The 13,538-nt window shown below is 35.0% G+C and overlaps 1 protein-coding gene and 1 long non-coding RNA gene across 54 annotated transcripts in view; one reads left to right on the top strand and one right to left on the bottom strand.

Moving 5' to 3' along the window:
- LOC129049791 (uncharacterized) overlaps positions 1 to 9,231 on the top strand; it is a 51,518-nt gene extending 42,287 nt beyond the window's left edge. Inside the window, exons 3-4 of one of the 3 annotated variants that reach the window (XR_008513121.2) lie at positions 6,079 to 6,220; positions 9,088 to 9,231. This is a non-coding gene — a long non-coding RNA (uncharacterized LOC129049791). The remainder of the gene's footprint in view (positions 1 to 6,078; positions 6,221 to 9,087) is intronic. The other 2 variants (XR_008513120.2, XR_008513123.2) reach the window with 2 other exon arrangements.
- TTLL5 (tubulin tyrosine ligase like 5) overlaps positions 1 to 13,538 on the bottom strand; it is a 295,793-nt gene that overhangs the window by 159,071 nt on the left and 123,184 nt on the right. For 32 of the 51 annotated variants that reach the window (XM_063715226.1, XM_063715251.1, XM_063715254.1 and 29 more), the window contains 1 exon segment: positions 4,099 to 4,286. In XM_063715226.1, the coding sequence (XP_063571296.1) occupies positions 4,099 to 4,286 (188 nt within the window). 51 annotated transcript variants of the gene reach the window in all.

Raw genomic sequence — 13,538 nt, 5'->3', positions numbered from 1 at the left:
CCCCTTTTACAACAGCTGCAAAAGATAAAATGAAATACTTACAGATACACCTAACCAAGGACGTGAAAGACCTCTACAAGGAAAACTACAAAACACTGCTGAAAGAAATCACAGACGACACAAACAAATGGAAACACATCCCATGCTCACGGATGGGTAGAATCAATATTGTGAAAATGACCACACTGCCAAAAGCAATCTACAAATTCAGTGCAATTTAGTACCATCATCATTCTTCATGGAACTACAAAAAACAATCCTGAAATTCATATGGAACCAAAAAAGAGCCTGCATAGCCAAAACATGACTAAGCAAAAAGAACAAATCTAGAGGCATCATATTACCCAAACTCAAACTATACTACAAGGATATAGTTACCAAAACAGCATGGTACTGGTATAAAAATAGGCACATAGACCAATAGAACAGAATAGAAAACCCAGAAATAAAGCCAAATACTTAACAGCCAACTGATCTTTGACAAAGCAAACAAAAAACATAACCTGGGGAAAGGACACCCTATTCAACAAATGGTGCTGGGATAACTGGCAAGCCACATATAGAAGAATGAAACTGGATCCTCATCGCTCACCTTACACAAAAATCAACTCAAGATAGATGAAAGACTTAAATATAAGACCTGAAACCATAAAAATTCTAGAAGATAACATCAGAAAAACCCTTCTAGACATTGGCTTAGGCAAAGACTTCATGGCCAAGACCCCAAAAGCAAATGCAACAAAAACAAAGATAAATAGATAGAATTTAATTAAACTAAAAAGCTTCTGCAGGCAAAAGAAATAATCACCAAGTAAACAGACAACCCACACAGTGGGAGAAAATCTTCACGAACTATGCATCCAACAAAGGACTAATAGCCAGAATCTACAAGGAACTCAAACAAATCAGCAAGAAAAAAAAAATCCCATCAAAAAGCCTAAGGACATGAATAGACAATTCTCAAAAGAAGATATACAAATATCTAACAAACATATGAGAAAATGCTCAACATCACTAATTATCAGGGAAATGCAAATCAAAACCACAATGCAATACTACCTTACTCCTGCAAGAATGGCTATAATTAAAAAGTCAAAAAATAATAGATGTTGGCATGGAAGAGGTGAAAAGGGAACACTTACACTGTTGGTGGGAATGTAAACTAGTACAACCATTATGGAAAACACTATGGAGATTCCTTAAAGAACTAAAAGTAGATTTACCATTTGATCCAGTAATCCCACTACTGGGTATCTACCCAGAGGAAAAGAAGTCATTATATGAAAAAGATACTTGCACATGCATATTTATAGCAACACAATTTGCAATTGCAAAAATATGGAACCAGCCCAAATGTCTATCAATCAATGAGTAGATAAAGAAAATGTGGTGTGTATATATATACACCATGGAATACTACTCATCCATAAAAAGGAACAAAATAATGGTATTCGCAGCAACCTGGAGGGAGCTGTAGACCATTATTCTAAGTGAAGTAACTCAGGAATGGAAAACCAAACATCATATGTTCTCACTTATAAGTAGGATCTAAGCTATGAGGACACAAAGGTACAAGGATTATATAATGGACTTTGGGGACTTGGGGGGAAGGGTAGGAGGAAGGTGAGGAATAAAAGACTGCACATTGGGTACAGTGTACACTACTTGGGTGACAGGTGCACCAAAATCTTGGAAATCACCACTAGAGAGCTTATCCACGTAACCAAACACCACCCGTTCCCCAAAAAACCTACTGAAATAAAAAAAATCGTATGTACCCCATATATATATATATCTACTATGTACCCACAATAATTTCTGAAAAACTACTAAAAAGTACACTTTATCTAAAAACTCGTTTCTAACCAAATTAGAATCCATTTACTATTGAAAGCCTTTTATGGCTGAAATAACAATATTTTCCACATATATTGCATTTAGAGGTTTTGCATAATATCCTCATGACCCTGTTGTATTTTCCTCATCAATCAATGAAGACCCTGAGGTTAAGAGAAGTTGAGTGAACTGCTCAAGATCACACAGCTAGTCATTGGCAGGAGAACAGTGGAGTGAACTGTCCAAGATCACACAGCTAGTCAGCGTCAGGAGAAGAGTAGAGTGAACTGTCTAAGATCACACAGCTAGTCAGTGTCAGAACAATGGAATGAACTGCCCAATATCACACAGGAGTCAGTGGCAGGCGAACCGTGGAGTGAACTGCCCAAGATCACACAGCTAGTCAGTGTCAGAAAAGTAGAGTGGACTGTCCAAGATCACATAGCTAATCAGTGACAGAACAGTGGCATGAACTGCCAAAGATCATACAGGAGTCAGTGTCAGAATAACAACGGAGTGAACTGCTCAAGATCACACAGGAGTCAGTGGCAAGTCTCTGGATGGCTAATCCAGCTCTTTCTCCACTACTCCATCCTGCTTATTACATCCTACAGCACCTCCCTCAGTACTGACCACCCTATTACCAAGACTCTAAAAGTTAACACTGACATCTAATGGCAAGTTCAGATCCCTACAAACCACAGTCTAATGGACTTTTAATTCACTGGCACTGAAGTTCTTTATAGATGAAAAAAATGAACTGAAGGGGGATGACTTCCCAATCAGGACACAGTCACCTTGGATTCCTACAGGATTAGGATCTTTTCACTTTGTAAGCTTTGCAGTCTAGCGAACGATAGGAGCTAGAAATAGGTAAGTACTAATATTGGCTATTTTGGGTATTTTTTTTTTTTTACTACAATCACAAAATCTCAATGTCTTGGTGCTTCTAGCTGCCCATTTATAAACTGGAAACATATAATCTAGTTAGTGACCCAATGATAAAAGTGTAGCAGAGCACTGGCCTTTCCCGTCTCATAGCCACTTACTTAATTTGAAAATTCCTTCCCATCGTATCTTGGTATCCTATTCCCTCTTCCCATCATTCTATCACTAAAATCTAACTACCCAACTCCCTCCAAGAATCAACATTGTTCTTGTAATATTCTTTGCTTCCTATTTTACATTAGGCCTTCTTATTTACTCCCTTCAAACAACTAAGGATTTGAGAAAGAAAATACTTACTGCTTCACACGCTGGGATGAGGCTGAAGTAAAACTAAGTCCATGAGAGGCTTAGCTTTAGTTTTGGTCCTAAATTTTATACAGATAAGTAGGGTACCACCAGGGAGCAGTGTGTTGCCTACTTTTAGCATGTACTTAAAGTAATTTTCAGCTTCACTTTTTTGGAGACTTGATTATCACTACAGAGTTACTACCAATTAAGGAATTTGGCACATCAGCAACATAGCAAAATATAACTGTGGAGTTAAATTACGATAATTCCTTTGGAGGACTTTGATGCCATTTAGCATTAAGGAATAAGAGATATGGCTTTTTCTTCAATTAAACACCATAGGGATAACCAGCAAGAAGGACAAAGAGAATTCATAAAGCTCTTGAAAGTGCCATCTACCTTCACTGTGTTGCAAGATTGTTAATATCTATATAGCATAAGGACAATATGCTGTTATTTATTTATATCCACCCAGCTTGTTGAATGACCTTGATCACATCACTTCTTTCAGCCTCAGGTTCCCCCATCTGTAAAATGGGGAGAATGATATTATATTGGATAAGGGTATAATAAAATATGAAATTAATCAGTTACCCATAAAACATCCTGAGATCATGAAATAAAAGGCAATACAGAAAAAAAATTTTTTAAAGGGTAATGTTATAAAATTCTGGTAAAAAGATTTATAAGACTAGAACTCACTGGAAAATTTTACCAAAGAAAAGAACTTATTTTTAAAGATCCTTTAAAATTATATTTACAGATGAACATTCAAGTCTGTTTATCCATGAAATAGGTACATCATATCCAGTAACAGACTTACTTCACAATGCCTGTAACAGAAAGTTATTTTCTTTAAATTTGAAGAAGAAAAACTTGATCCTCAGCTTGAAACTAACTATTAATAATACTCATTCAAGAGGCATCAGTATATGGGAATAGTAAAGACAGGGAAAGACAAAGTACCCTGTCATTAATTCTATCCTCAGGTCCAAAGAGATCTTGGGCACCCCAGACCATCCGTACCTGTTGAGTGAGGAGGTTGATGTGGCTGGATGGAGAATACTGTCTCGCTGCCTGCTTCTCAGCCAGCCGCTGAAGTTCAGCTGTAACCATACTTTGGTTGTACCGTTTGCTATATGAAGAAGCATCTTCTCCCTCTTTTTGTGTTTTGGCTATTCCTGAATGATGCTTGTTTAGATAGCACGATCCTGCTAAAACGGAGAAAAGTTTTCACTCATTTAGGAAAAAAAGGCCTGAAAAAAATTAGGATAATGACAGAAATCTCAGGTCAACAGATACTTTACTGAACCCTAGGGATCTTTAATAATATAGGAGAAATAAACTATCTTCAAATGAACACAAAAATAAATGGTTACCATAACCTAGAAACTCTTCCTATTACCAAACTGCCACATGCATTATTTATTAATATGTTTTTGCTTATAATGAAAGCTTCACAAAGAAGAATTTTCATTATATGTAGTGGGGAATACCAATCCTAGAATTTGCTAATCTTACTGAATAAAAAATATATATTTGAAACTCATTATAATTCTTATTTATTTTTCTCGTTATGTAACTGTACTTGTCAACAGTCTGTGGCATCCACTGTCAAATCATCCATAATACTTAGAAAGCTCAAAAGGGAAACAGGGATAAAAGCAAAATCGAGTATACTCAGAAAAATAACAATAACCTTGTATTTTCTTTTTTTTTAATATTTTTAGTCAAAATATGTTCTTTTTTTATTATTATACTTTAAGTTCTAGGGTACATGTGCACAATGTGCAGGTTTGTTACATATGTATACATGTGCCATGTTGGTGTGCTGCACCCATTAACTCATCATTTACATTAGGTATATCTCCTAATGCTATCCCTCCCCCATCCCCCCACCCCATGACAGGCCCTGGTGTGTGTATATTTTCAAATGACTGATTTCCCTTTCAGATTTAAATTTTCTTCTTTCAACTGTAATATCAGAGCATTCTATTATTTAAGCATTGAAATTCTGGCAAAAAGAAATTATTTAATATAAAATCAAGATTCAGCTGAGCACAGTGGCTCATGCTTATAGTCCCAGCTACTTGGGAGGCTGAGGCAGGAGGATCGCTTAAGTCCTGGAGTTCAAGGTTACAGTGAGCTATGATCATGCCACTGCACTCCAGCCTGTGTGACAGAAAGAGAACCTGTCTCTAAAAATAAAATAAAACAAAAATTCACATTTTTCCTGATTGTAAAAGTCACATCTCTTCGAAAAAATTTTTAAACTCAGAAAAGTAGAAATAATATAACCTATTTCCTGTCTTTTTAAAATTAATGCTAATATAACAATGATCATTCTGCATATACAACTGATTTTCTGAATCTGTAACTTTTTCATGTTTACTATATTATTTAGTACATACAAAATATTTATAATAGCTGTATATGTAGTTATAAGCATATTGTAATGAACACCTGTGAACTTACTACCCAACCCAGGAATTACATTATCAACAATATGTACTAACCTATGTGGTTGTTCCTCTCCATTCCTAATCTCCCCTTATCAATCATTCTTTAAAAAAAAAAGTTTTATCAAATATATTTGTGTGTATATGCATATAACAAACAAAATACCAGATAATTTTGCTCGTTTTTGAGATCTACAAAAATGGTATCCTACTATAGATATTTCCTGGGACTTGCTCTGTTATTCAACACTGCTCTTCCTAGATAAATACAGCTGAAAGTCATTCATTTTCCTTGCTGTCTGGCATTCCATTTTGTAAATACACCACAACTTATTTTTCTATTCCCCTATCAATGGGTATTGTGGTTATTTCAAGCATATTGCCATTATAAACAATGCAGCCATAAACACTCTTGCATACATCTGCTGGCACACGTGTAGAAGAGCTCCTCTTGTATATGCCCAAGAGTGGAATTGTTGGGTCACAAAGTATGTAAATTTTCAAGTTTATGTAGTAATACCAAAGTGGTATTTTTTTTTTTTCTAAGACAGAGTCTTGCTCTGTCACCCAGGCTGAAGTGCAGTAGCGCGATCTCGGCTCACTGCAAGCTCCGCCTCCCGCGTTCACACCAATCTCCCACCTCAGCCTCCCGAGTAGCTGGGACTACAGCTGCCTGCCACCACGCCCGGGTAATTTTTCTTTTCTTTTCTTTTTTTTTTTTTTTTTTTTTTTTTTTTTTTTTTTTAGTAGAGACAGGTTTTGCCGTGTTAGCCAGGATGGTCTTGATCTCCTGACCTCATGATCCGTCTGCCTTGGCCTCCCAAAGTGCTGGGATTACAAGCGTGAGCCACCGCACCCGGCCCCAAAATGGTATTTTTTTACACTCCAACAAACAAAAAAGTTCCTGGGCCGGGAATGGTGGCTCACACCTGTAATGCCAGCACTTTGGGAGGCTGAGGCAGGAGGGCCACTTCAGCACAGAAGTTCGAGACCAGATTAGGCAGCAAAGTGAGATCTCTTCTCTACAAAAAATTAGCTGGGTGTGGGGACACGGGCCTGTAGTCCCAGTTACTCAGGAGGCTGAGGTGTGAGGATTGCTTAAGCCCTGGAAGGTCAAGTCTGCAGTGAGCCACGATTGCACCACTAAACTCCAGCCTGGGTGACAGAGTGAGACCCTGTCTCAAATTAGAAAAAAAAAGAAAAAAAGAAAGAAAGAAAATTCCTGTTGATCCATAGCCTCTTCAACACTTAGTATTGTCAAGTGTCTTAATTCTTCCCATTGTAGTCTTCATGTACCTGATTAATAATGATGTTGAACATGTTACCTCTTTTCTGGTATCATTTTTCTATTGGGCTATCTTTTTCTTATTGACTTACATGATTTGTGCTTTTGTTTTTACTTTTGCTCCATACCACAAGTTCTTAATGATGGTCTCCTTTATTATTTTATTTCATTATGGAAGTTTTACAACTGAAATTGATTTTATACATGGTGTGAGGCAGGGATCTAATTTCATCTTTCTCTGTGGGGATAATCAATTACCCCAGAAGCATTTATTGAGACATCTCTCCCTTTCCTCTGATCTACAATGCCATCTCTGTCATACATGAAATTTCCATCTTCCTGTGTGATTGTTTCTAACTTTCTATTCTGTTCCACTGGTCAATCTGTCTACACATTTGCCAATACCACACTGTCTTAAGTATCAGAACTTTATATTAATAAGGTGCTCCTCCACCTTATTTTTCTTCTTCAGTAGGTTCTCACTATTCTTGGCTCTTTGCCTTTCTATTATCATTTTAGAATAAGTTTAAAAAATTCAATGACACACTTGTTGAGATTTTGATTGGAACCATATTGAATACAGAGATCAATGTGATGAAAATGGAAACTTTGATGATATTGAGTCTTCCTATGCATGTACGTGGTATATTTATCCATTTATTTAAATTTTTGTTAATGTCTAATATCTATATCTTTCAATGTAGTCTTATAAAACTTCCTTTTCTTTCTAAATATATTCCTAGGTGACACAGTTTTTATGCTATTATTAGTGATATTTTTAAAAACATTTTTATTGGTGGTGATGGCTGCAAAACAGTGTGACTGTACTGAATGCCACTGAACTTAAAATAGTTCAAATGTTAAATTTTATGTTATTTATATTTTGCTACAATCAAAAAATTGTTTTCTATCACTTCTGGCAAATAATTTTGAAAGCAATTAATTTTTAAATATTGATCTTATGCTAAAATAACTATTTCTAAAATGTATCTGTAATTATTTTGTTTTCTATGTAGACAATATATTAACTGCAATTACACAGTTTTGTTTCCTCTTTTTTGATCCTTATGCTTATACTTGATCTTAGCCAAAAGGCTAAGAAGGGATGATCCTTATGCTTATAATTTCTTTTTCTTATCTTACTATGTTGGTTCTGATCTCCAGTAAAACACTGGACAGAAGGAATGTTAGTGGGCATCCTTACTTATTCTTAATGTTAAAGAGAATGCTTTCAACATTTCCATATTTAGGCTGATAGCTCTTGTAAGTTTTTGGCAAATACCCTTTTTTTAAGAGAATCGCCTTCTCTTCCTACTGAGCTGAGAGTTATCATCGTGAATGAGTGCAGAATTTTATCGAATTCTTTTTCTGCATGTACCATGATGAAGAATATGGTTTTTTCTTTATTATATTTATATGGCAAATGATATTTATAGGTTTACTAATGTTAAACCCCTCTTACATTCCTTGAATAAACTTGCTCATGGTGTACTATCTCTTTTAGATGTTGCTAGAGTTGATTGGCTTTTATTTTGATTCAAATTTTTGCATTTGTGTTAATAAATAAAGCCAGTCTGTAATTTTCCTTTTTAATACTGTCCTTAACTGGTTCTATTATTAAGATAAAACTAGCCATACAGAATAAGTTGAGGAAAATTCTCTTTTTCCACACTCCAGAAGAGTTTTTTTAAAAATATATTTTAATTATCTACCTTTTGAAAGATTAGAACTTACCCATAAATCTAGGCCTTATGTTTTCTTTAAGACTTTCAACTACTGTATCACTTTTTAAAATACTTATAGGACTATTCAGACTTTCTTCATCTTCTTGAGTCATTTTTACATAAGTTATAGTTTGTATGAGTTTGGCTTGTTTTATGTAAGCTTTCAATTTTATTGGAATAAAGTTAAGAAGATTACATTATTTTTGTCATTTTGGGTGTATTTATATTTTCTATGTCTGCTTTTCTACTCCTTATGTTATTTATCCATGTCTTCTCTTTTTTCTTGATAGGTGTCACCAGAGGTTTGTCCATTTTATTAGGCTTTTCAAAAAATCACTTTTGGCTTTGCCACCCTCTACTGTGCCTTATATTTGAATTCTATAATTATTGCTCTTATCTTTATATTTCTTTATCCTTTATTTAGATTTATGATACTGTTGTTTCTATAATGTCTAAAGCCAGACATTTAGCACATTAATTTCCAGCCTGTCTTCTTTTCAAATATGTTTTTATTTACTTATTTACTTATTTATTTATTTATTTTTAGAGATGGGATCTCGCTATGTTGCCCAGACTGGTCTCGAACTCCTGCACTCAAGCAATCCTCCCGCCTCAGCCTCCCAGGGAGCTGGGACTACAGGTGCACACCAACTATAATTATTTAAGCCAGTAAATTTCCCTTCAAATACTGACTTGCACTGCTCTCTACTTATTTGGACATACAGCTTTTTCATTATCATTCAGTTCTAATACTTAATAATTTACTTCCATCAGGATTTCTTCTTTGACTCTTAAATTTTGAAATACATGGGGGTTTCTTCTATATCTTTTTGTTACTGACTTTCAACTTAATTGCAATGTGGACAAAGAATGTGGCTGTGTGATACCAAGTCTCTGCAATTTGTTCTCTTGTTTATGATGTAGGATATGACAGATTTTTATAACTATATCATGTACGCTTGAGGCGTTTTGACTAATTATTGGGTGCACAGTCCTATATATTATCAATAAATAAACTTATGACCTTGTTCAAATCCTCTTTATCCTTTCTGCATTTTAAAAATCTGTTTAGTGTATTAATAATTAATAGAAGTACATGGAAATCACCCACTAAGATAGTGGATTTAAACATTCTTCGTGTGGCTGTTTCCATTTTTGTGTTACATATTTGGAGGCTATTTTATGAGGTGCAGACACTTTTAGAATTGTTTAACTTTTGACTGAACTGAACCTTTTGTCATTATGTAGTTACTCTTTATCTGTAAGAAAGTTTTATATCTTCAAGCCTATTTCAGCATATATTAATGCAATCATACCAACTTTCTTCTGGTTAGTACTTATCTGGTATTTCTTTCTTCAGTTTTTTACTTTTAAACATTCTGTGTCCTTAAACTTAGGTGTGCCTCTGGTAAACAGCACATAGTTGGATTTTTTTAAACTTTAAAAATCTGTGAAGTTTAACCTATTTAAGTTTATTTGCTTCTTGATATATTTGGACTTGATTTACCATGTTTTTTGTTTTGTTTTGTTGTTTGAGACGGAGTCTTGCTCTGTGCCCAGGCTGGAGTGCAGTGGTGTGATCTTGGCTCACTTCAACCTCTGCCTCCCGGGTTCAAGCAATTCTCTTGCCTCAACCTCCTGAGTAGATGGGACTACAGGCCAGCGCCACCATGCCTGGCTAATTTTTGTATTTTTAGTAGAGATTGGGTTTTACCATGTTGGCCAGGCTGGTCTTGAACTCCTAACCTCAAGCGATCTGCCTAACTCGGCCTCCGAAAGTGATGGGATTACAGGCATGAAATACTCTGCCCGGCCAATTTACTATGCTTTAAATTTCTATTTATCTTGCTTTTTCTATGCTTCTTGCTTGCATACACCTAAGTTTCTGCATGTTTTTTATCCACAATTCATTTTTCTTCTCCTCATTAGAATTTATACTTTTATTCTTTTAGTGATGACCTTTGAAATTTGATGCTGTATATTTAACTTTAAAAAGTCTATAGTTAAATAAAATCTTACTCCTATTCCAAAACCATTCAATTACCACAGAAAAATTTAACTCCAATCAATTACAGGCTGTTGTCAATTATATATTTTTGTCCACATATTGTCGTCTACTACTATTTAATCCATTCAGATTACGTTCTCTGACCACAGTGGAAATAAGCTAAAAACCAATTACAAAAATAAAGAATCCCAACTACCTGAAAATTAAACAATATATTTATAAATGATCCAAGAGTCAAAAAAGAAATCACAACAGATATCAGAAAATATTTATGAACTCACCAACTTCTTTTGTTCACTATCCTTCTCTTGGAAAGGATCAAAAGGGAGGGTTTTGAAAAAGTTTTTATGATAACACAGGCCACTGAAGACATTCATCTTACTGAATTTCTTACATGGGGAAAAATAGTTCAAAGTAGAACATTATTGATCATTATTATTACTGATTTTAGAAAATTAAATCACAAGAACAATGATCACCCAGAATGAGCAGATATATACACATGCATATATTCATATTTATGACTTATTAAAGTGGACCATTTAATATCTCTAACTCAAGCTGCATATTAAAATATCCATTTCATTTGAAAACAGGTATTAAGAAATATAGACTGGCTATTTATAAAACATGTCTTAGCTGTAACTCACCTTAACATAGCTATTACTAGTGTTTAAATCTTGACTGATGTTAAGATAGTCCCCAAATTGATCCACAGATAATAATCCTATCAAAATCCCATCTGCCTTTTCTTGAGGAAATTGACAAGCTGATCCTAAAATTCATATGAAAATGCAAGGGATCCAGAACAGCCTAAACAATCTTGAAAAAGAAGAGTGAAGTTGGAACAATCATCCTTGGTGATTTCAAAACTTACTATAATGCTGTAGCAATCAAGACAATGTGGTATTGGCATAAGGTCAGACATATAGATCAATGGAATAAATCTGAGGCCTTAAAAATAAACCTTTACATTTATAATTAATTGATTTTTGAGAAGAGTGCCAAGACAATCCCATGGGGAAACAATACTCTTTTCCACAAATGATGCTGATATAACTGAATATCCACATGCAGAAGAATGAAGTTAGACCCCTACATCATACCATACAGAACAATGAACTCAAAATGTACAAAAGACCTAAATGTAAGAATCTAAACTATAAAACATAGGAGGGGTCGGGCACGGTGGCTCACGCCTGTAATCCCAGCACTTTGGGGAGGCCAAGGTGGGCGGATCACAAGGTCAAGAGATTGAGACCATCCTGGCCAACATGGTGAAACTTCACCTCTACTAAAACTACAAAAATTAGCTGAGCATGGTGGCATGTGCCTGTAGTCCCAACTACTTAGGAGGCTGAGGCAAGAGAATCGCTTGAACCTGGAGGTGGAGGTTGCAGTGGGCCGAGATCGTGCCACTGCACTCCAGCCTGGTGGCAGAGCAACAATCCGTCTCAAAAAAAAAAAAAAAAAAAAAAAAAAGGAGGAAATCTCTGTGACACTTGATTAGGCAACAGTATTCCAGATATGACACCAAAAGCACAAGTGACAATAGAAAAAAACAGATAAATTGGACATCATTAAAACCTAAAACTTTTGTGCTTCAAGAAAGTGAGAAGATAACCATCAAGGAGAGAAAAAATATTTATAAATCCTATCTGACAAAGGGCTTTTATCTAGAATATATAAAGAACATTTACATTCAACAATAAAAAGGGAAGCATACGAATTTTAAAAAGCGCAAATAATTTAAATAGACATTCCTCCAAAGAAGATAAACAAATACCCAATAAGCAAATGAAAAGATATTCAACATCATTAGCCATTAGAGAAATGCAAATCATAACCACAAAAAAGAGATACTATTTCATACCCATTAGGATGTGAAAATCAAAAACAGAGACAACTCATAGTTTTGGCAAGGACCGGGAGAAACTGGAACCCTCAAACACTGCTGTTAGTAAAAGGGCACAGCCACTTTGGAAAACAGTTTACAAGTTCCTCAAAAAGACGAAATACGAAAAGTTATCATATGAACCAACAGTTCCACGCTAGCTATACACTCAAGAGAAATAAAAACATATGTCCACACAAAAACTTACAAACAAATGTTCATAGCAGCATTATTCATAATGGCCAAACATTATAAACAAATCAAATGCCCATCAACTGACTAATGGCTAAACAAATTGTGGTATATCCATACAATGGAATATTATTCAGCCATAAAGGGAATGAAGTTCCTACTACAACATGGATGAAGCTGAAAAACATTATGCTAAGTGAAAGCAGCCATTCACAAAAGGCCACCTATTATGATTTTACTTCTATAAATGTCCAGAATAGAAAGCAGCCATTCACAAAAGACTACCTATTATATGATTTTACTTATATAAAAATGTCCAGAATAGACAAATCTGTAAAAACAGAGAAGTAGATCAGTGGTTGCCAGGGGCTCGGGGGAGGAAGAAACAGACAGTGGCTGCTAACAGGTATGGGGTTTCTTTTGGAGATGATGAAAATGTTCTAAAATTAGATAGTGGTGTTGATTGCACAAGTCTGTGAATATATACATATATATAAAAAACCACTGCATTACTGAATTGTACACTTTAAAAGGGTGAATTTGATAGAATGTAAATTATATCTCAATAAAGCTGTTATTAAAAAATGGAGGACAAACTTGACAATATAGGTCTATTTCAGTTAAAATGATATATCCTATTCTAAGAATTCTTTGGTTATTTATTCAGGTAATTCTTGCCTAAAAACTAACTTGTCTGATGTTGGGAATAACTATTTGAAGCACAGAGAATGCATATAGCACACTCATAGGTCTATGGTTATCTGTGACAGGAAATCTCTTGACTAGGCTGTAGGCTCCTAGTGAACAGAAGCCTTGTCAGATTCATCTCTTTATCTCCAGTACCTAAAAAAAGTCCTGTTTCCTTTTGTATCAATGAAGGCATGCTACTGGATGCAATGCAAAA

The sequence above is a fragment of the Pongo abelii genome, chromosome 15 (genome assembly GCF_028885655.2).
Source record: "Pongo abelii isolate AG06213 chromosome 15, NHGRI_mPonAbe1-v2.0_pri, whole genome shotgun sequence".
NCBI classification, from domain to species: domain Eukaryota; kingdom Metazoa; phylum Chordata; class Mammalia; order Primates; family Hominidae; genus Pongo; species Pongo abelii.
The sequence above is the reverse complement of the archived record's forward strand: the minus strand, read 5'-3'. Positions and strand labels throughout refer to the sequence as shown.